At 44.5% G+C, this 23979-nt stretch overlaps 1 protein-coding gene across 5 annotated transcripts in view; it reads right to left on the minus strand.

The window, feature by feature from the left end:
- Positions 1–23979, minus strand: part of ACACA (acetyl-CoA carboxylase alpha) — a 268972-nt gene that overhangs the window by 109060 nt on the left and 135933 nt on the right. For 3 of the 5 annotated variants that reach the window (XM_039350415.1, XM_039350414.1, XM_039350418.1), the window contains 6 exons: positions 22096–22203; positions 17577–17633; positions 17204–17248; positions 9574–9615; positions 8500–8715; positions 3030–3185 (listed from right to left, as the gene is read on the minus strand). In XM_039350415.1, coding sequence (XP_039206349.1) covers positions 3030–3185; positions 8500–8715; positions 9574–9615; positions 17204–17248; positions 17577–17633; positions 22096–22203 — 624 coding nt within the window. The remainder of the gene's footprint in view (positions 1–3029; positions 3186–8499; positions 8716–9573; positions 9616–17203; positions 17249–17576; positions 17634–22095; positions 22204–23979) is intronic. The other 2 variants (XM_039350417.1, XM_039350416.1) reach the window with 1 other exon arrangement.

Consider the following 23979-nt stretch of genomic DNA (forward strand, 5'->3'; position numbering starts at 1 on the left):
CTATGGCAGTGGTTCTCAACCTTTTTAATGCCGCGACCCCCAACCGGTCATAAGTCGAGGACTACTCAACCGGTCGTAAGTCGAGGACTACTCAACTGGTGCGGCACCGTTTGCAGAATGGGGCTTTTGGCAGGCTCGGCAGGGCAGAGACAGCCTGGACAATTCCTATTGGCTTTTGAAAGCCAATAGAATTAGACCCACAGGTTGAGAACCACTGTTCTATGGCCACAGTAACTGATGTGCTTTTTTATTAAGACAATAATTCTTAGAGAATATTTGTAGCTCAGGATTGAAATGAGGGGTCCTTGGTGCTCTCTGAGCTTAGTCGTCTTCTTGAAGATGTTTCCTTATCCACCTAGCACTGATGATGTTACCTAGTTTGATAAGGAAACGTCTGCAAGAAAACAATCAAGCTCAGAGCAGCCCATGGACCACTCACAATCACTTTTTCTTGAAGAGAGTAACAGTAAAAGGGTAGGGAAATAACGTGAGGTTTGCTAATTATGAATATATAACATCTGTTACCTATGCCAGTGGTGGCGAACCTATGGCACGGGTGCCAGAGGCGGCACTCAGAGCCCTCTCGGTGGGCACCTGTGCCGTCGCCCCAGTCCTAGGCCTTCAGCTGGGTTTTATAAAACTTTTTCGCTTTAGGCCTCCACCGCCGTGTACAAAACAAAAAGGTTCAATCAATCAGTCAATTTCAACTTCTCGCGGGGGAAAAAAGATCTTGCAAAGTTGGAATTGACTGACTGAACTTTTTAGTCCCATCCAGTCTGCTGTTACCACAGCAGCCACGCCCACCCAATGGGCCACACCCACCCAATGGGCCACACCCAACCAATGGGCCACACCCACCCGGCACCTGACGATGCATAAGTGGGTTTTGGGTTGCAGTTTGGGCACTCAGTCTCTAAAAGGTTCGCCATCACTGACCTATGCCAATGTATGACTGTTTCATTTTCTCCTCCTTTCTTGAAATGAATAAATTTGAGTGCCCCCTTTTGAATTTAATCATTTCCATTTTATTTATGTATATCCCACCTTTATTATTTTGTTTTTTTATAAGCAATTCAAGGCGACAAACACATCCCCTATTCCTTTCTCCTCCTATTTTCCCCAAAACAACAACACCGTGAGCTCAGTTGGACTGAAAAATGGACTCTGAGTCACTCAGCCGCCTTTCATGCCTAAGGCGGGACTAAAACACTCAGTCTCCTGGCGATTGGCCCAAAGTCATCCAACCAGCTTGCATGGCTAAGGCAGAACTAGAACTCACTGTCTCCTGGCTTCTAACCATGGGACTCAAACCATTCAACCAAGCTGGTTCAGGAGTCCCTCCTATGATTTGCTGGAGGAAAGTCCTCCACTGCACACTGTTAAATAAATAAATAAATACTGCAGTGAGACTTGATTATTCTTATTTTTTGAGGGGGGAGGGGTCCTGCATTTGATCGCACAATTGTTAACTAGTCACCTTAATTTTCAGTGTAAGAGTGTGGGCAATTGCGCGTATGTGTGTCTGTGTAGAGGCACAAGAGGGAATGGGGGGAATGTATTGCCTTGGGAGGACGTCACACAAATTCACTTCCCCATCCACCCAGTTCTTAATGGGGAGAGAAACATTAACAGCAAAATTGTTATGTGCAAAAACAGCATTCGCGCCCCTGTGTTTCGTTGCTGCCAGCGCACCTTAAATCAACTCGGGGATTACTGCTCGGAGGCATGTTATTCTGCCATTTTATTAAACTTTTCGAATATACTGCTGTTTGGTAAATAGTGCATATTAAAAACAAGGCAATTGGAAGGCAGAACCTGTGTTCTCTCAGAAACTCAGATGGTTTCTGTTCCCAAGGATCCTCTACAGAAGCTCTTTCCACAGTATTGAGACAATGCAATTGTTAGATTCCTGATTGATTGATTGATTGATTGACTGCTTGTTTTGGGGGGGGAAGAGTCCCACTTTTCAGCTGAAAAGACTCCTTAGAACACTGATAATGATTTTCATTAAAATAACCCAGCCTCTTACCATCTTAGAGGTGTGGCACCAAGGAAAAGGTAAACGGGGGAAGAGGAAAGAAGCAGCCTCAAGCCCCCATTTTTAAATAAAACCGTGTTTTTCTTACGGAATAAGCCAGGAAAGGGACAGGAACAATTTCTCCTCTCTTTTGCTTTTCATTAGGAAGATGAAGAAAGCAAATTTGGTCCAGTGGTTAAGGCACCAGAATTCTAGTCCTGCCTTAAGCATGAAGTGGGTGACTTTGGAACAATCATCGGGAGACTGTGAGTTCTAGTCCCGTCTTAGACATGAAAGCCATCTGGGTGACTTTGGACCAATCATCAGGTTACTGTGATTTCTAGTCCCACCTTAGGCATGAAAGCCAGCTGGTGACTTTGGACCAATCATCATTGGGTTTTCTAGTCCTGCCTTAGGCATGAAGGACAACTAGGTGACTTTGGACCAATCATCAGGAGACAGTGAGTTCTAGTCCTGCCTTAGGCATGAAAGCCAGCTAGGTGACTTTGGACCAATCATTAGAGACTGTGAGTTCTAGTCCTGCTTTAGGCATGAAAGCCAGCTAGGTGACTTTGGACCAATCATCAGAGACTGTGAGTTCTAATCCCGCCTTAGGCAGGAAGGACAAGTGGGTGACTTTGGACCAATCATCAGGAGACTGTGAGTTCTAGTCCCGCCTTAGGCATTAAAGCCAGCTAGGTGACTTTGGACCAATCATCAGAGACTGTGAGTTCTAGTCCTGCCTTAGGCAGGAAAAACAAGTGGGTGACTTTGGACCAATCATCAGGAGACTATGAGTTCTAGTCCCACCTTAGGCATTAAAGCCGGCTGGGTGACTCCCCCCGCTTGAGTTGTTTTTAAAAATAATAAAGGTGAGATATAAATAATACATTTTTTAAAAAAAGATTCCTGCCTGGACACTTGTTTTGCAATTCTTTTGGCATAACAACTGCACTACATTTTCAACGCTGCCTAAGCAGAGAGGGTGAAAATCAGGGAGGAGAGAACTGACCTTTGAAGGGTCCATAATAACTGTAGGGACAAAGTTGAGGAATATGTGGTTGCAGTCAGTGCGCACATTTGTGTTGTTGAAAGCCACTTCCAGCTCGTCCATGGCTTCCAAAAGCAAGCGTTCCCCCTCATTCTGTAGGTATTCAAACGAGGCTTCCTGGAAAAATAAGTTCATTAATTGAGTTTTTGTTAATTACGCTCTGAGTGACCCAAGGCCCTCAAGAAGATTAGGAGCTGAATGAAAGTGCTGGGTACAGGGAGTCCCTGACTCATAAAATTCGTTTAGTGACCGTTTGAAGTTACGACGGCGCTGAAAAAAGTGACTTAAGGCCATTTTTCACACGGATAACCATAGCAGCATCCCCATTTCACGTGACCAAAATTCAGACGCTTGGAAAGCGACTCGTACTTATGACGGCTGCAGTGTTTCAGGGTCACGGGATCCCCTTTTGTGACCTTCTCGCAAGCAGTCAATGGGGAAGCCAGATTCACTTAACAACTGCTGCAGTGATCCACTTAACCCCTGTGGAAAGAAAGGCCGTAAAATGGGACAAAACTCACTTAAGAACTATCTTGCTTAGCAACAGACTTTTTGAGCTCTGTTGTGATTGTAAGTTGAGGACCATCTGGGCTGTTTTTCTCAAGGCTGGTTCAAAATCACAGAAGCAAATGGGAAAGAATTTGGCTGTGTCAGGGAAATTTTGATCCCTGGCTACTTTTAAAGTCAACCTCTGCCTTGCTGTAAGCCTCAAAAGTCTAAGGTACAGGCAGTCCTTGACCTACGACCGCAATTGGGATAGGAATTTCCATTGTAAGTTGTTGTGGTAGTAAGATGAGTCATCAAATAACCAGAATTGTTTTTCTGACCATATTTTCAACAGTTGTTAAGTCAAGTCGTATGATCATAAATTGAATCACGGTCATACAGGAAGTGCAAATCCAACTTAACCTGGGGCACTTTTTACCAGAAACCGGCAAAAAATATCGCAGATCGTGATCGCATGACTGCAGGATTCTGTCACTGGTCAGAAATGCGAGTCGGTTGCCAAGCCCATAATTTGCAACTACATGACTGCAGAGGTGGGGAGACAGTCTCAGGTTGGAATTTAGATTGTAACTGGCTATTTGGGAGGCTGGGGTTAATTAGAACCATTGTTAAGTGAATGGTGAAAAATTGAGGATTATCTATTTGCTCCCAAATTGAACCAAAGCTGCAAATGTTGACCCTGCCCACTTGGATGTTATTATTCCATTTCCTGCTTCCTCTGCAACTATTAGAGGCTTAAAAAAAACATTTTTAAACAATAATGACTATTTCTATCAGCACATTATTTACCCTTTCTTTAAAACATGGCTTTAAAAATGTCCTTCCATTGTCCTAACACGGGATGAATCTCAGTCAACAGGGCCTTTGACAATTCACCACGGCCAGCATGCCATGGCCAACTCGCCGCGGGACAAGAGTTACACCAATATCAAAGAAATGGTGGAACAGAATCATTAAAGAAAGGGTGCAAAAGGAGGGGCAGAATGAAATGTGAATGACAAAAATTAAAATATTTTTAAATTTCTTTTAAACAACGACATTGAATTGTTAAATTATCCTGCGGCGAGTTGTCCCATGGCAAAGTTGGCCATGGTGACTTGTCCTGTAGCGAGTTGGCCATGGTGACTTGGCCACAACAAGTTGGCTGTGGTGAGTTGTCCCATTCTACAGCTGGCAGGTCTTAAGATCTCTTCTGGACTTCTGTTTTGTCGAGGCAGCCGATATGGACGTCTGGAAGGCAAGCTCTGTCTTTCGCGTTCAGTTTCACTTCGCTAGGGAACCCTGGACAGGGTCGAAAGTCGCCTTTTAGGGGTGACCAGCAAGGAAGGGATCCCCGTTGGATCGTGGGAGGGCAGTAGCTCTTCCGCTTGGTCCAGGGCAGCCCTCCAAACCGGTGGACGAACGACCGGCCATAGCAATATGGCTCGTCACTAGCTGCAGACAGCCGAAGTCACACTTACCATCAGGCAATTTTAAGGCAGTGCGGACGAGACTGGGTGAGATCTACCTCTCTTAAATCCTAACTATTTTCTTCACCTGCATTGTTGCTGTTGTTAATTGCGAAGTCGTGTCCGACCCATCGCGACCCCATGGACAACATTCCTCCAGGTCTTCCTGTCCTCTACCATCTTCTGGAGTCCATTTAAATTCACACCTACTGCTTCAGTGACTCCATCCAGCCATCTCATTCTCTGTCGTCCCCTTCTTCTATTGCCCTCAATCTTTCCCAGCATTAGGCTCTTCTCCAGTGAATCCTTCCTTCTCATTAGGTGGCCAAAGTACTTGAGTTTCAACTTCAGGATCTGGCCTTCTAAAGAGCAGTCGGGGTTGATCTCTTCTAGGACTGACCGGTTTGAACGCCTTGCAGTCCAAGGGACTCGCAGGAGTCTTCTCCAGCACCATAGTTCAAAGGCCTCAATTCTTTGGCGCTCAGCCTTTCTTATGGTCCAACTTTCACAGCCATACATTGCAACTGGGAAAACCATGGCCTGGACTATACGCACTTTTGTTGGCAGGGTGATGTCTCTGCTTTTTAGAATGCTGTCTAGATTTGCCATAGCTTTCCTCCCCAGGAGCAAGCGTCTTTTAATTTCTTGGCTGCAGTCCCCATCTGAGGTGATCTTGGAGCCCAGAAAAATAAAATCTGTCACTACCTCCATTTCTTCCCCATCTATTTGCCAGGAATTGAGAGGGCCGGATGCCATGATTTTGGTTTTCTTAATGTTGAGTTTCAAGCCAACTTTTGCACTCTCCTTCTTCACCCGCATCAAGAGGCTCTTTAGTTCCTCTTCACTTTCTGCCATTAGAGTGGTATCATCTGCATATCTTAGGTTGTTGATATTTCTCCCGGCAATCTTAATTCCAACTTTTGATTCATCTAGCCCTGCCTTTCTCATGATGTGCTCTGCATATAAGTTAAATAGGCAGGGCGACAGTATACAGCCTTGCCGGACTCCTTTTCCAATTTTGAACCAATCAGTGGTTCCGTGTTCGGTTCTCACTGTTGCTTCTTGACCCGCATATAGGTTTCTCAAGAGACAAATGAGATGGTCTGGTACTCCCATCTCTTTAAGAACTTGCCACAATTTGTTGTGATCCACACAATCAAAGGCTTTTGCATAGTCAATGAAGCAGAAGTAGATGTTTTTCTGGAACTCCCTAGCTTTCTCCATGATCCAGCGTATGTTGGCAATTTGATCTCTAGTTCCTCTGCCTCTTCGAAATCCTGCCTGTACTTCTGGTAGTTCTCGATCCACATACTGCTGGAGTCTAGCTTGTAGGATTTTAAGCATAACTTTACTAGCATGTGAAATGAGTGCAATGGTGCGATAGTTTGAACATTCTTTGGCATTGCCTTTCTTTGGAATTGGAATGTAAACTGACCTTTTCCAATCCTGTGGCCACTGTTGAGTTTTCCAAATTTGCTGGCAAATTGAGTGTAGCACTTTTACTGCATCGTCTTTTAAGATTTTGAATAGCTCAGCTGGAATACTGTCACCTCCACTAGCTTTGTTGTTGCTCAGATTTTCTAAGGCCCATTTCACTTCACATTCTAGGATGTCTGGTTCGAGGTCAGTGACCATCTCATTGTGGTTATCTGGGATGTTAAGCTCATTCTTGTATAGTTCTTCTGTGTAGTTTTGCCATCTCTTCTTAATCTCTTCTGCCTCTGTTAGGTCTCTGTCATTTTGGTCCTTTATCATGCCCATCTTTGCATGAAACGTTCCCTTCATATCTCCAATTTTCTTGAAGAGATCTCTGGTCCTCCCTATTCTGTTGTTTTCTTCTATTTCTTTGCACTGTTCATTTAAGAAGGCATTCTTATCTCTTCTAGCTACTCTCTGGAATTCTGCATTCAATTGGGTGTATCTTTCTCTTTCTCCTTTGCCTTTCGCTTCCCTTCTTTCCTCAGCTATTTGCAAAGCTTCCTCAGACAGCCATTTTGCTTTCTTGCATTTCTTTTTCTTTGGGATGGTTTTAGTTGCTACCTCTTGTACAATGTTGCGAACTTCCATCCATAGTTCTTCAGGCACTCTGTCTATCAGATCTAATTCCTTAAATCTATTTGTCACCTCTACTGTATATTCATCAGGAATATGATTTAGTTCATACCTGAGTGGCCTAGTGCTTTTCCCTACTTTTTTCAATTTAAGCCTAAATTTTGCAACGAGAAGCTCATGATCTGAGCCACAGTCAGCTCCTGGTCTTGTTTTTACTGACTGTATAGAGCTTCTCCATCTTTGGCTACAGAGTACATAGTCAATCTGATTTCTATGTTGACTGTCTGGTGATGTCCATGTGTAGAGCCGTCTCTTGGGTTGTTGGAAAAGAGTGTTTGTTATGACCATCGTATTCTCTTGACAAAATTCTATTAGCCTGTGCCCTGCTTCATTTTGTTCTCCAAGGCCAAACTTGCCTGTTATTCCGGTTATCTTTTGGCTTCCTACCTTAGCATTCCAGTCCCCCATGATGATAAGGACATCATTTTTTGGTGTTAATTCTATAAGGTGCTGTAGGGCTTCATAGAACCGGTCAATTTCATCCTCTTCAGCACCAGTGGTTGGGGCATAGATTTGGACTACTGTGATATTGAATGGTTTGCCTTGGATTCGAATTGAGATCATTCTGTCATTTTGGGGATTGTATCCCAGTATTGCTTTTCCTATTCTTTTATTGACTATGAAGGCTACTCCATTTCTTCTGAGGGATTCTTGCCCACAGTAGTATACCTGATGGTCATCTGAGTTAAATTCACCCATTCCTGTCCATTTTAGTTCGCTGATTCCTAAGATGTCGATGTTCATTCTTGTCATCTCTTTTTTGACTACGTCTAGCTTGCCTTGATTCATGGATCTTACATTCCAGGTTCCTATGGAGAAAAAATCTTCACCTGCATAAGCTCCCTTAAATATGTAAGATCCCTTCTGTCAAGCTTCAAAGAAACTTTATTCTGCTTCAGAATTAATTGTTGTTTCTTAGCTTGCCTACAGACTCAGGGGGGAGGGGAAATGATTGGAATGCTCATTACAGGTGTAAGTGGTCCAGCATGGGAACCAAGGACATCGGAGAACCATTGGCTGGGAACTGAAGATTTTTCTCATAACAAATGTCTGACACCTAATGGGGGAATGTGACCTGCATTGTCAGGAGGGCAGGAAGGTTTTCATTGACTGTTCTGGCACCATTTTAGCCAGAGCTGGTTTTCTATTCATCAGTGCCGATATGTTGTACTCAATAAAGTTTTGCATTAGAGATTGGAATGTTTCGGCTGTGCTTACTTTGTTGGGATCATCCGTTGGAACCTTGACACCTTCATTGCTCCTTTTTAATTCAAGAAATCCTGCCGTGATTTTATCTGCTCCCCTCCCATTTCCGGGACCCATTAATAATCCCAGCCCAGGACCACAAATAAAAGACACCCTACCTTAGTCACCAAATCCGAATGACGGATGATCGCTCGGACAAAGAATCGGTAATCAGTAACCTCTGCTCCTGCCTCAACTTTCGCTGCCCCCAGATAGAGGTGCATCTTGTGATTGGCACATGGAATGGCGGTGAGGTCAAAATTGCGCATTCGGTTCAGCTCCAGCTGGAATGCCAAAGCCGGTTCCAAGTGGCGATAGATTCTGTCCTCTTCGAACTGGGAAGGAAGCAAACACCTTTTACAGAACTGAGGGTAGACAACATGGCATTCACTGAGGTTTCTCATCCAATATCAAGACTTCAGGAAATGGTGGCCTAAATAAATAAATGCAGATTTATTTACCTAGATTATTTCTCCATTTTTTTTACCTAAGGGGCTGCCAGAAAGAATAAGGGGCCAACCTGTTTCCAAAGCACCTGAAGGCAGGACAAGAAGCAATGGATGGAAACTAATCAAGGAAAGGGCTCATCAAGCTCTTATGGTTTGTATCCATCACTAATGAAGAATAATGATCTAAATTCAATAGTAACATGTCAAATAAAAACAATCAGATTGTCAACATGGCAGAGATTTTCAAATAACACACTGACCAGATAGATTCATTCATCCATCCATCCATCCATCCATCCATCCATCCATCCATCCATCCATCCATTCAATTTATATACCCGCCCATCTCAAGTACATTAGTCTGGGTGACTCATTCAAAACAATTAAAATATAGACAAACATTCAAATAAAACAAGAGCTAAAACACACAGCAGTCGGAGAATCATCAACAGAGACAAAAAACAGACTCAGTAACATACCCAGGGTGCAGGCACATTATACCAAGCTATGTTTTTATAAATAAGCAAGGTTTGCAGGTACATTAAGCCATAAAACATGGTTTCTAAAGATCCACAACTAATTTTACACATCACGCTAGGCCACAATGTGATTTTAAAGTTTATGAATCTAGCCAACTCATAGAACACAGCTGAGTGATTATGGAACTTATTGAGAGAATCAAGACTGAAAAAAGCATATTGCTTTCACTGTCTGATTAGACTTAATAAAAACATTAACCCTTACCTTATCCCTGGCACGGAATGTGAAGAATTTAGGGAATTCTCTCTGGAAAAGAAAGTAAAATTAGAATGGGAAATTATTATTGCTCATTAATCTCACATCGATATATTTTAAAGCAATTTACTCTACTCCACTGAACTTACTCTCCATTCCAAAGTTACCCTATTTACTGAAAACACTGAATAATCCCTGTCATTCTTTTTTAGATGGGATTTTTATTTTCTAATTTTAAGATGCCCTGAAAAAAATGTTTTGAAGGGGAGCCAAGATATAATACTAGCCAGGAGAAGTTTAATGCTGAACCGCAACATTTTTTGGGGGGGGGGGGTGTTAAGATCAAATGATGTCAATTGCAGTTCAGATGCCTGAATATATTCCAAAGGATTGAATTTAGCAGTAATCCCATCTCTTCATGAACTCTGAAATCAAAAATGACTGAAAACAAATGGTAACCTAAAGAAAATCAGGAGCTGAGTAGTTACTCACAGCCACCCCAAAAGACATAAAGAACCGGTCTGATCTAGTAGTTGAGGTGCTGGCTTAGAAACCAGGAGACTGTGAGTTCTAGTCCTGCCTTAGGCATGAAAGCCAACGGGATGACTGTGGACCAATCACCAGCAGACTGTGAGTCCAAGCTCTGCCTTAGGCATGAAAGCTGGCTGGGTGACTTTGGGCCAATCGCCAGAAGACTGAATTCTAGTCTTGCATTAGGCACGAAAGCCAACTTTGTACTAGTCACTTTCTCTCAACTCATCTCATCTCAGAGGGTTGTTGTTATGCCAAAAATAAAAGGAGGAAGGAGTATAGAGTTTGAAGTGGTATAGGGTTTCCTGGGTGCATGCTGGGAGGTGTCACCCTTTGTGAGGAATGAAGAAATGGACCGTGACTTGGCGCTTGCCCCGGTCCCACCTTTTGCCAGAGACCCTCAGATCTGTCCCACTCCTGCCCAGGCCCCCACAGGCACCCATGACGCGGACGATGTAGAGCTCACCATGCCCATCCAGTAGGCCACACCCACTCCACCCATGCCCACCCAATAGGCCGCATCCACCCTGGCCACACACCCCCGCCCCCCCGAGGGCAACCGCAATGCTGATGTGGCCCTCAATGAAATTGAGTTTGACACCCCTGGTATAGGGTGTCCTACCTGAGGAGAGGGTTGGGCTAGAAGACCTCCAGGGTCCCTTCCAACTCTGTTATTCTGTTAATTGTATCCTAACCAAGGACCTTCTAAATGTTGGACCAGCCATCACGACTGAATCCAGAGAAGAAAGCCAGAAAGCTTGTCTAGTTCTTCGTCCCCTTTCTCAACTCTTCCTTGTCTCTTGTTTCTTCAGATGTTGCTCAAAGCTTATCTTTTTTTTCTTGCTGCATTTGTCAGCATACTGTCACTAAAACCGATTGCTCTTTTTTTTTCTTTTTTCAGCTCTTCAGTCTAGCATTTTCAGGCAACTATCCAATTAAAAGTTTGTGGGGGTAAAATGCAAACGGATAGACACAGAGGTAAACAAATCCTCAGAGTTTTCATACCAAAATCCAAAAAAAGAAAGAAAAAACCCCCGATTTCCTAGATGAAGGAATTATGCCCCTGCTGTGTTCTAATCAACCAACCATAATCAAGACAATCAGAATAATTCGCCTAAATTAACCAATCAAGACACCCTGCAAATTGGAGAATGCAAAAAGCTACATGAGAAAATCATCATAGCTGGTTATTATACTAATAATCGTGTTAAAAGCCTAATGAGATGAGGAAATTGGAAGCCTGCTGAACCAACTCTCTATTACTTCAACATGCTGGGAAGTAATTATATAGACTGTAATTAAAACACAAAACCAGCCCATGCCAAGGCCGCTAAGTTACACTGATAGTCCGGTACCAATAGGAATAGGAATGCAAACACGAAGGACTGAACCCAGTTGGAAGGGCTGAACAAATCTGCTTAGGATTAGAAGGGCTGAGAAGACATCAGCAGACCACTCACCTCCTGGACATAAACTGTTTCAACTCCTTCCCTCAGGACAGCACTTTAGGACGTTATGCTCTAAGACCACCAGACACAGGGACAGTCTCTTCCCTTGCCCCATCACTCTGCTGAACACCTAATTCTCACACTTGACAAAAGACTACTAAGTTCTGTCGAATGTGTATGTATACTAAGCCACAGAGTGTGGCTGTAGTATTAGTTATCCTTTTATTACGTCTTATTCCTCCCTTCTACTGATTGCACTTTTACTATTGTTATTTTCTCTGCTGTTTTGCAAGTGCACTGAGTGCTTCTGTAATGGAGACAAATTCGTTGTGTATCTAATCATACTTGGCCAAATAAATCTAATCTTCTCTTCTGTTCTCTTCTTTTCTCTTCTCTTCCAGAGTTCCCCAACCATTCTGGCTTAGTGGCCCGGAAGGAAAGGGAGCAGTAGGGAAATGTGCGTGCGTGTAGCTCTACGCGTGCATGCGCAAATGGGCACATGCATGGCGATGGCGCTAGCATGCAGGCACATGCACAAGTGGCTGCACGCACCCATGGCGTGCGGGCTGGCACCCACATCATGCATAAATGGGCCATGTGCACTGGTACACACATGCTGGAGCCCACATGCATGTGCAAATGGGCCGCTGGCACCCGTGTGACGTTGGCAGCAGTGCTAGCATCCCCGTGCATGTGCAAATGGGGGCACTAGTGCCTGTGCAGTGGTGGGGCTTGCCAGCTATTCCTGGGGCCCGGTGGCCAACAAGCCAGGCCATGGACCATAGGTTGGGGACCCCTGTTCTATTCCATTCCATTCCATTATTCTATTCCTGCACTGTTCTGCTTCTATTCTAATTCTAATTCTCTTGTCTTGTCTTGTCTGCTCTTCTCTGAAGTGCAAAGTGTAGAGACTTGCTTACCAGCATAATGCCTGGCGTAATAACTTCGCTAAAAAGCCTAACCCTCATTTTCCTGAAAAACAGACCAAGAACAGAGACAAAGGCATACTACATATACTGTTGAAGCAACAGCAGCCAGGAGCACATTCTTTGAAATAGATACACAAATGTATTTGCGGCCCTATCTGCTGAGAGTATCCTTCACTGCAAAAAGGGACAGTCCCCTTCTCAAATTAGAGCTTGTGATGGCTAACCCAAGAGGAGAAAGTCCGCGGTCATCTTGGCCTTCTGTGAGATCAGGCTCAAATTATCCTACTCTGGACACATGGTGGGAAGATGCAGCTCTCTGGAGAAAGCTGTGATGCTGGGAAAGGTGGAAGGAAAGGAAGAAAAAGAGGATGAGCAGAAAGATGGAGGGACTCAGTTACAGTGGCCTTGAATGCACCATTGGAAGTCCTGAAGGACCAGATTAGGGACAGATCATCATGGAGAAAACCTATTTATGTGGTTGAAAATGACCTGATGGCACATAATCAATCAACCAATCAGTCAATGAACATTAAAGTCTGTTGTTGTTGTTAATTGCGAAGTCGTGTCTGACCCATCGTGACCCCATGGACAACGTTCCTCCAGGTCTTCCTGTCCTCTACCATCTTCTGTAGTCCATTCAAATTCACACCTACTGCTTCAGTGACTCCATCCAGCCATCTCATTCTCTGTCGTCCCCTTCTTCTATTGCCCTCAATCTTTCCCAGCATGAGGCTCTTCTCCAGTGAATCCTTCCTTCTCATTAGGTGGCCAAAGTACTTGAGTTTCCACTTCAGGATCTGGCCTTCTAAGAAGCAGTCGGGGTTGATCTCTTCTAGGACTGACCGGTTTGAACGCCTTGCAGTCCAAGAGACTCGCAGGAGTCTTCTCCAGCACCATAGTTCAAAGGCCTCAATTCTTTGGCGCTCAGCCTTTCTTATGGTCCAGCTTTCACAGCCATACATTGCAACTGGGAAAACCATGGCCTGGACTATACGCACTTTTGTTGGCGGGCATTAAAGTCTACATCCCTACTAAAAACGCAATGGTAGAAGATAAGTCATTCAGTAGCAAACTGAAGACGAGGCTTGATACAGCATCAAGAGAGGAAGTCGTGCTATTAATAGGCGATTGGATTGTCAAAATGGTAGAAACAGAGAACCTGGAATTCTAGAAAAATGTGTGTTGTTCATTCAAGGAGCAATATCAGAAGCAAACAGACTACATAATAGAAAACTGAAGTTAGAAAAAAATGGAATCTGGTCTACCGGGACTTGCCCACACACAGAAAGCCTGAATTACTGGTATCGAAACTTAGAAAATTAAAGAGTTGCGCCAGCAAGATTCGACCTGGAGGACATAAAGGCAGAATCTAACACTGATGTAAAGAACAGATTCAGCAAACCTCATTTATGAGAGGAAGGAAGAAACGAGAGACAGAGGAAGCGGTGGGGGGGGGGAGTATCCAAATTTCAAAGATGAAAAGATCCAAGAAGCTAACAACCAGGGAAACAGGAAGAAACACATGGAGAACTTGAAGGATACATGTGGGATGATTGTTCTCCTAAACCTTAACCTCTGTCATGTGCATCGACTGATTCTGTAGAAGCCAACTTTAAACAGCCTTTGATGTGGAAGCATGAGGACTAGAATCTTATTTTACTTTTAGAAGACATATTATAATCCACCAGAGATACAGGTCTTCTGCACGCAGAAAGTCATGAATTTAATCCAGACCACTTCTAGAGAAACTGCCTCTCCTTCTTCCCTCTATTCTAGGACATCCTTGACATTTTAGAAACAAGTCCCAGAAGTCTCAGCAAATAGTCCCTAAACTGCAACCTACCATACAGATATAATCCTTGACTTACAACCGTTCCTTTAGTGACTGTTTAAAGTTACGACGCTGAAAAAAGTGACGTAGGGCTGGTCCTCATACGTACAACTGTCCCAGCATTACCCCAGTCACCTGATCAAAATTTGGGCGCTTGGCAACAGGCGTGTATTTATGACGGTGGCAATGGCCTGGGAGTCAAGACATCACCGTTTGTGACCTTTCCACCAGCTTCCCACAAGCAAAGTCAATGGAGGTAGCTGGCTTCGCTTAATCATCACTCAAATCGCTTAACATTTGCAGTGATTCGCTTAACAATCGCAGCAAAAAAAACATATTGCAACTTGCTTAACAACCGCCTTGCTTAGTCGCCAAAGTTCTCTTCCCAACTGTGATCGTAAAGTCGAGGACCACCTGTATCTGTATCAGTGATGGCAAACCTATGGCACGGGTGCCAGAGGCGGCACTCAGAACCCTCTCTGTGGGCACGCACACCGTCGCCCCAGTCCTAGGCCTTCAGCTGGGTTTTATAAAACCTTTTCGCTTTAGGCCTCCACCGTCGTGTGCAAAAAAAAAAAAAGTTCAATCAATCAGTCAATTTCAACTTCTCACGGAAAAAAAAAAGATCTTGCAAAGTTGGAATTGATTGAACTTTTTAATCCACCCAGTCTGCCGTTACCACTGCAGCCACGCCCACCCAGTGGGCCATACCCACCCAATGGGCCATGCCCATCCAATGGGCCACACCCATCCAATGGGCCACACCCACCCGGCACTCAACGATGCATAAGTGGGTTTTGGGTTACAGTTTGTTCACTCAGTCTCTAAAAGGTTCGCCATCACTGTGCTAGGTTGTAGAAGACTGCCAGTGACAATGCGGAATAAAACAGATCAATCGTCTGATCTGACTTCTTGCCATCTTAATGTCCCCGTCACTCTTCTGTTCTGATTACTGTCCGGCTGTTTGCTTAGGAATTACACCAAGCTCTTCGACGGCCTGTGGATTTATCCACAAGCATTAAAAGAAACTTTCTCTTTTCCCCTCCAGTTATCCATTTTTATTCCCTTAAACTGCTCGGATTTCTACTTTCTAAAGCCCCTTGCTTTTCACTTAAGCTATCCATACTTTTCCAGCTTCCTGTCTGAAAGCCATCGATTGATTGGTATCTGTTATGTGCTTTCAGAGTCGTCCTTAAAAGCTGGGTGATGCCGATCGACACAGGCAAAGCGATCCAGAAGAGATGGCCTGGGCATGTAAGGAACATTTTTGCTTTTTATATATACTGTGTTTCCCCGAAAATAAGACACAAAATGGAAAATAAGCCCTAGCCTGATTTTTCAGGATGCTCGTAATATAAGCCCCACTCTAAAAATAAGCCCCAGACAAGATCGTCAGCCAGATGGACGCATTTAGTACTGTGTTTTCCCCAAAATAAGACCTACCCGGAAAATAAGCCCTGATGCATCTTTTGGAGCAGAAATTAACATAAGACCCGGTCTTATTTTCAGGGAAAGATGGTGATACAGGTGACAAAGTGAGAAAGAGCCTGTGGCCTAGAGGTTAACACAGCTGCCTAACATGTAAGCAGCCCAGGTTCGAATCACAGAAGGGTATGTTTGGCTGAAGATAGCTAAGAAGCTTGAAATAGCTATTCCATCCTCCCTTATTCTTTGTTAGCAATCCAAAAAATGTATGTATGTAGATCTTTGGTCATTCGGGTTTTCTCCCACGTAAAATTGGAAGTGTCTTGGCGACGTTTCGAGGAGCACGAAGCTGAAAACACCAGCCTGAAGATGACGAATGGGACTTCGTCAAAACGTCGCCAAGACACTTCAAATTTTACGCGGGAGAAAACCCGAATGATCAAAGATCTACATACAAACACCCGCGAAAACCTCAGAAAACAAATATGTATGTATGTATGTATGTATGTATGTATGTATGTATGTATTCTAAAAAAAATTGAGTCCCAGGTATATTCATTTATAAAAAGATATGCTAAAACACTGATCTCCAGGACAAAAAAGTTTTATTGAAATACTAAGCTTTCGTTTAGCAACTGCTAATGTTTTCAAAGTGTAGGCTGATATTGGGGCGGCTTCGCCTTTATAGTTCCTTTAAGTGCTGGTAATTTAGTCACTGAACGCGTTATAGGTCCGTTCGTGTGTTTGTGTGTGTGTGTATGTATATGTATATAATATATAATTTATTATATATTTAATATGTAATTTATCCTAGGAAGTCCACAAACCCCAGAACAAAGCGTTTAAACTTCGAAGAAAGAGGAAAGAAAACAGGGATGGGGTGAAAAAGGTGGCACTGGGACAGTGTGACTATAAAATGAAACAACATACAGGTAGTCCTCAACTTACAACCATTCGTTTAGTGACTGTTCCAAGTTTCCATGGCACGGAAAAAAATGGCTTATGACTGTTTTTCACAGTGGCGGTTGCAGCATTCCCACGGTCATGTGAGCAAAACTTGGACACTTAGCAACTGACTCATATTTATGACGGTTGTAGTGTCCTGGGATCCTGGGGTCACCTTTTGCAACCTTCTGACAAGCAAAGTCAATGGGGAAGCCAGAGTCACTTAACAACCATTATTTATTTGTGGTTCAGGGTTGAACTGTAGGGTTGTCGGTGCTCTCTGAGCCTGGTGGTTTTCTTGTGGACCAAAGATGCTTCGGAACTGAAGAAGCTTCTCAAATTAAAAGCGAAACGTCTTCAAGGAAAAACAAAGGAAATCCAGTTTCCTTTTGAAAGAGCACCTTTAGGACTCAGCTATACTGTGAGTAGTAATCATTTCTGTTATAAGATTAAGCTAATTGTCAAAAGCTAAAATCAACATTTCTTTTTTTTTTCTCTTCATTTCAAACACAAATGGTGTTTCTACTTACGTGAAATCTTTGGTCCACTTCATAGTTGATCTGCTTTCTGAAATCCTTGCAAGCCAAAATGTAAGCCGCGATGGCATGAGGAGCAAAAGGAGGGAGAGAGGCAAAACAAAACTAGCAATTAGTCCATCAATTAAAAGTGAATTAAGGGGGAAAAAAAATCACAAGCTGTACAATATTGTCATCATTTTCAATTCTCAATTAATTTTCTTCAGAGAACGTATCGAAAAACCATTGCATAGCTGAAGACCAATAAAACAAAATCAGCTGTGAACATGATTTGATATTTTTTTTTCCTTCCATTAAAATCAGTCTGATTTGCCATGCAAGCTATCGAAACGAAAAAACGCTGAGGGAGATCAAGAGGTCTAAATACCTTTTGGGCCACCAGGAAAGTAAGACGTCGAATTCCATGGTCAATCAGGATAGATTTCTGCAAAAGCGGAAAGAAGCATGAGAAAGTATGTTGGGAAAGACGGTCAGCAAAATGAAAACTTGTAAAAAAAAAAATCTCTGTACTGTAAAGCTTTTTCTTTTTCAATTATACCTGTCAAGGGCAGAAAATCAGGAGTCCAGGCAGTTCAGCTTTATTTCATGCTACTACTCTCTACAACAGTGGTCTCAACCTGTGGGTCGGGACCCCATTTGGGGTCGAACGACCATTTCACGGGGGTCGCCAAAGAAGGCTGTCCGCCATTTTTTCCCCTTTTCTTTGGCCACGCCCCTGGCACCTGGTGATGTATAAGTGGTTGGGGGTCACCACAACATGGGGAACTGTATTATGGGGTCGCGGCATTAGAAAGGTTGAGAACCACTGCTCTACAAGAATCTGAGCTACTAACAGTCAAAGCAAATTGGGGGTAGATAAGAGTCAAAGGAATTCAAGGTGGGCTGGACTTAAATCTCTTGTGGGCGTGAAAGGACTTGAGACTGATGATGCATTTGACCCCTCCCTCGGACTCAGCCTAGTCATCCCCTACATCAGGGGTCCTTAAACCATGGGTCGTGGCCCACTACTAGGCCCGGGCTATTGGCCACCAGGCCGCATGAGTGGCTGGCCGTTGCATCGCCGTGAACATAATGGGTGTTCGCAGCCCCGCTTGCGTGAGTGTCACAGGCGTTCGCAGTCCCACTCGCACGACTGTCATGGATGTTTGTGGTCTCACTCATGCAGGTGTTTGCAGCTTGACTCGCACAAGTGTCATGGCCCCATTAGCCCCACAAAACCATCCCTTCTTTTCCCCCTCTCCCCCAGCTCTGGGCTACCAGCCGCAAAAGGTTGGGGAACTCTGTCCTACATCACCTGCTATTGTAAGTGAAATTCTATTTACAGTCCTGGAACCATACATGGGAATTGCTTTCTAGCCTGGTGCCATAACCATTAGACCAGGGGTCCCCAACCCCCGGTCCACGGACCGGTACTGGGCCGTGGCATGCCAGCAACTGGGGTGTACAAACAAGCAAAGTCCCATCCATGGGATGCAGGCAGCACACAAAACCACGCACTCTCCGGTCCGTGGAAAAGCCTTTCTCCACGGAACCGGTCCCTGGTGCCAGAAAGGTTGGGGACCTCTGCATTAGACTAAGGAGACTTTCACATACATATAGACCCAAGTACTGTGGTGGGATTCAGCCGGTTCACACCACTTTGGCAGAATCAATAGCTAATTTTTGTTGCTCATGCCCAAAATGGACTTCCAGAAAGGTGACTTGCAAGATGCTATTAGTGCAACCTTACAATAAAGGTAGTGTATAAAGTCATATATATAACAGAATAACCGGGTTGGAAGGGATTTTGGAGGTCTTCTAGTCCAGCTCTCTGCTCAGGCAGGAGACCCTATGACATTTATAAAACAAACTCATAGATGGTGCTTTTGTCTGGACTACATCAAAGTGGAATGGGACAACTCGCCACGGGAGAACTTGCCGAGGGACAAATTCGACAGTTCAATATAATTATTTAAAATCATTTAAAAATTATTTCAATTTTTGCCATTCACATTTCGTTCTGTCCCTCCTTTTGCATCCTTTCTTTAATGCTTCTATTCCACCATGGCTTTGATATTAGGGTAACTCTTGTCCCGCAATGAGTTGTGGTGAGTTGGCCGCGGTGAGTCGCCCGCTGGGAGTTGGCCGCGGTGAGTTGTCACAGACCCCATCAAAGGGTCTCCGCCTCCACCTCACCCAAAACCAGAAGTGAGGGGGGAAAAAAGAAAGACTTCAGTAGGAAGAGAAAACAAGACAAAGCTTCATGTCCTCGGCTTCAGGATCCAACTCCTTTTTATCAGAAGAGAAAGTTTTACTATGGTAAATGCCCTCTGAAAATGAGCATTTTTGTCGTCAAGGTGGGGGGGGGAAAGCGGGGGAAAATAACTTTAATAATGAGGTTGAGATTTTTCTTTTTAAAAAAAGAAGGTTATTGCTTTTAAAATTCCACAAGTGTCAGACAATAAGTATATAGCAACGGGATTCTGATTACATTGTAATAATAGAGACCTCCTAGCGACTCAACAGCTATTACGGCACTATTAGGTACCAACACCTGGAGGAACTCTATTTCCACTGTCTGTTTCAATCACCTCCACCAGTCATTTACAAGTATACGATCCTAATTTCTATCAAATACACACGCACATACACACTCACACGTACAAACGCGCAGGGGGAAATCCTGTTGGGACATGCTGAGAGTGGAAATTTATTTGGGCAATTTGGATCAAGCTATTTGATAGTTTAATGCACAACGCCTTCTCTCTTCCAGACACACTTAAAACACACACAAACACACACATACACCCCACAAGCCCGTTCATGCAAATGAAAGAAAACTAGCTTAACAGTTCATTATATGGGAAGAAATGAAATCTAGGGATTCTTGAGGGTGGAGCAAAAGAGATCCAAAACAGCCATTCCTCATCTGTGCATCCTGAGGCAAGGCTTGGTTTGACTGAATTGCTTTTGTTCCAAGCTGGGGGATTTAAGGTTCCCCCTTAAATGAACTTAAGTATTTATTTTTCTTTTTAAAAAATGTATTAAAACAAAATGAAATAAAAATAGAATAGGGGAAAAAGGGGTGCAAATTTCATCATTTTAATGTTTTTAATAAAGTAATTGCAACAAATAGCAATAGCAATAGCAGACTTATATACTGTACTACCTCACAGTGTTTTGCAGCTCTTTCTAAGCCAGAGTTCCCCAACCTTTTGGGCATCAGGGATCAGTTATATGGAGAGCGGTTTTTCCACGGACCGGAGGGGGCGTGGTTTTGTATGCTGCCTGCATCCCGCGGATGGGGCTTTGCTTGTTTTTGTGGCCCGGTTGCTGGCATGCCGTGGCCCGGTACCGGTCCACGGACCAGGGGTTGGGGAACCCTGCTCTAAATGGTTTACAGAGTCAGAATTTTCCCCCCCAATAATCTGGGTCCTCGTTTTACCGACCACGGAAGGATGGAAAGCTGAGTCAGCCTTGAGCCGGTCAGGATCGAACTGCTGGCATTGGGCAGAGTTTGCCTGCAATGCTGCATTCTAACCACAGCGCCACCACTGCTTCTCACAAAGACTGTGTAATGCCTTTCAGAAATTGAAATAGGTCATTCAATCTGCTTCCTTTTGTTCCAGTCCAGTTGTAAGAAGGAGGGTCTTCATTTGTATTAAGTATCAATCGTTTATAGGTCGTCCTTGACTTACGACAGTTCATTCTGTGACCGTTCGAAGTTACAATGGTACTGAAAAAAGTGACTTATGACCATTTTCAGACTTATGGCTGTTGCAGCATCCCCATGGTCACGTCATCAAAATTTGGGCACTTGGCAACTGATTTGTATCTATGGCGATTGCAGCGTCCCAGGATCACGTGATCCCCTTCTGCTACCTTCTGACAAGCACAAGTCAATGGGGAAGCCAGGTTCATTTAATAATCATATTTATTAATTTAACAACTGCAGTGATTCACTTAACAACGGTGGCAAGGAAGATCGTAAAATAGGGCAAAATTCATTTAACCACTGTCTCATTTAGCAACAGAAATTTGGGGCTCAACTGGGATCGTAAGTCGAGGACTACCTGTATTTTGTCTAAACCAGCAATTCTCAACCTGTGGGTCGGGACCCCATTTGGGGTCGAACGACCATTTCACGGCGGTCGCCAAACAACACAGTCCACCATTTTTTTCCCCTTTTCCTTAGCTGTGCTACTCCCTTTTATTCTATTGGCTTTTGAAAGCCAGTAGAATAGACTCTCTTGAATAGAGTCTAATTCTATTGGCTTTCAAAAGCCAATAGGAATTGTCCAAGCTGTCTCTGCCCTGCTGAGCCCGCCAAAGTCCCATTCTGCAAACGGTGCTGCACCAGTTGAGTAGTCCTCAACTTACGACCGGTTGAGTAGTCCTCGACGTATGACCGGTTGGGGGTTGCGGCATTAAAAAGGTTGAGAACCACTGGTCTAAACAGACCAAGAATGGGATCTCCAAAAAAGGTCTAATTTGCCCTGTCCCCTTGGCCTGAAAAGTAAGGTCAGTCTTGGCACGACGATGGTTTTTCTCCTGGCAGAGTTAAAAAATGAGAAGAGAGACTCTACTTTTTAAGATCTAATCAGACGGCACCCTTGTTCAGTCGTGAAGTGATACTGCTGAGTGACTTCTACAATTATTTACAAATAACTCAGGCTAGAGAGCTGCTGAGCCATGTTATTATTTTCTATAGTGCTATCAGTGACCATTCCAGAAGGGGGGGGGGAGAAAGGCTGTTGTCCCAAGGAGTTGACACTTGTCTTTAAAGATAAGCGAACAGCTCAAAAAGAAAAAGAAAAAAAAGTAGTAAGACAGCAGCAGTGATGGATAGAATCTGCATTCCATTTTGCTAAACAGATGAAGAAAAACAGATAGCTGAGGAACGGCACCTTGCTCTGCGTGAATTCCCTGAACATGGCAGCGAGACCTTCGTCGTCAATATCACAATCAGTCTTAATGGCGACATTCAGGATATGAATAGGTTCATCTCGAGCGCTCTATGGTTCAAAGAAAAATCAGAAGGTGGATTGGCGTGGGGGAGGCAGAGAGAGAGAGAGAGAAAATGCAGTAATAAATCGATGGCTGCATAATGTTTGCAGGTGGAATGGAGACCCTATTGTACCCTTCAGAATTCTGGAAGTATGGCCGTTCATACTTTAGATGGGAACAGTACCTCCTTCTAAATTCTGTAATTTAACTGTTTTTAAAAATTGCCAAAGCAAGAATCACCGACACATTGGTGTGTCACACTTGAGCATTAGTGATCCAGCTAGACATCACAAGAGCAATAGCAATTAGGCTTATATGCCACCCATAGTGCGAACCTTTTAGAGACCGAGTGCCCAAAAACTGGCCCCGCCTCTGCTTCACCCCCTGCCCCGCCCCCACCATCCCCGCCCCGCCTGCCCACAGGGCCACTCACTGCTCCAGGACCCGCCACAGATCGCCCAGGCAACCCAGTAGCGCCATGGCGGCCACGCCCTCTGCCTGCACCCTGCAGCATCAACTGTGCGCAGTGGAGTGTGAGGGCAGAGTCTTGTCTACTCTGCCTGGCTGCCATGGCTGCGCTGCTCCACGTGGGCCACGCTCGGGGGCAACTCTCCTCCAGGGCTGCTGGTGAGGAGGGGATTGAGGGGGGAGGCAAGGCTGGGGCAACGGCACGTGTGCCCACAGAGAGGGTTCCAAGTGCCGCCTCTGGCATGCATGCCATAGGTTTGCCACCACTGCCATAGTGCTTTACAGCACTCTCTGGGCAGTTTACAATGTAGAAGGATTATCTGCATATCGCTCTGAACAATCTTGGGTCCTTATTTTACCGACCTCAGAAAGGATGGAAGGCTGAGTCAACTTTGAGCTTGTCAGGATTGAACTTCAGGCTGTAGGCAGAGTTTGCCTGCAAAACTGCACTTTAACCACTGCACTATCAGAGCACTTTCAGAGCATCTATTCATAGCTGTCAAAAATGCAATAAATGTAGGGCCCAAATCTCATACGATTTCTGACATGCTTTATTTTATTTATTTATTTATTAAATGTTTACGCCACCTATCTGCCCTGTCAGGCAGCTCTGGGTGGCTGACTAGGTTATAAAAAGACAACTAGTTAAATAATTAAATCTTAAAACTATGCAATCTTTAATTTGTTACTTACAGACGATGTCACCTTAAGTTGACATTGTCGAATGAGATTTCCTCTTCTCAAGGTATGGGATAGTCTTGCAAGATATGGGGTCATTTTTTTTTTTCAAAACTGAGACTATGCCATCACACATCTTCATGCGATAGCATCCAATGCCTGAAAGGTTTTCCAACCCTTAAGCCAGTGGTGGCGAACCTATGACACGCATGCCAGAGACAGCACTCACAGCCCTCTCTGTGGCACATGCACCATGCCTCGGAGATGGCAACCGTCCGTCTTCAACCAGCTGCCTGCTAACTTGCCAAGGTCTCACATGGCCAGATGCATCCCAGCACCCATGCGCTCGCTGGCCTCTGTGTGCAGGGGCTGATGGTGTCAGGCAGCAGCTGCCCCGGCCCCTGCCTCACCTTGCTCTGTGACAATAGCATCCCCGCCCTGCCTCGCCTTGCCTCACCTCACCGCGCAGGACGAGCCTCCTGCCCACTGCTCCACCTGCCAGAGACCCCCTGGATCTCCTCCAACCATGCCCGGCCCCCACAGGCGTCCCTCCCCACGAGCAACATCGAGGTGATCATGCCCACCTTTGCCACACCCACCCAATCTGCCGTGACCACCACAGCCAAGCCCACCCATTG

The sequence above is a fragment of the Crotalus tigris genome, unplaced genomic scaffold (assembly GCF_016545835.1).
Source record: "Crotalus tigris isolate CLP2741 ecotype Arizona unplaced genomic scaffold, ASM1654583v1 scf7180000018330.590113, whole genome shotgun sequence".
Taxonomy (NCBI): domain Eukaryota; kingdom Metazoa; phylum Chordata; class Lepidosauria; order Squamata; family Viperidae; genus Crotalus; species Crotalus tigris.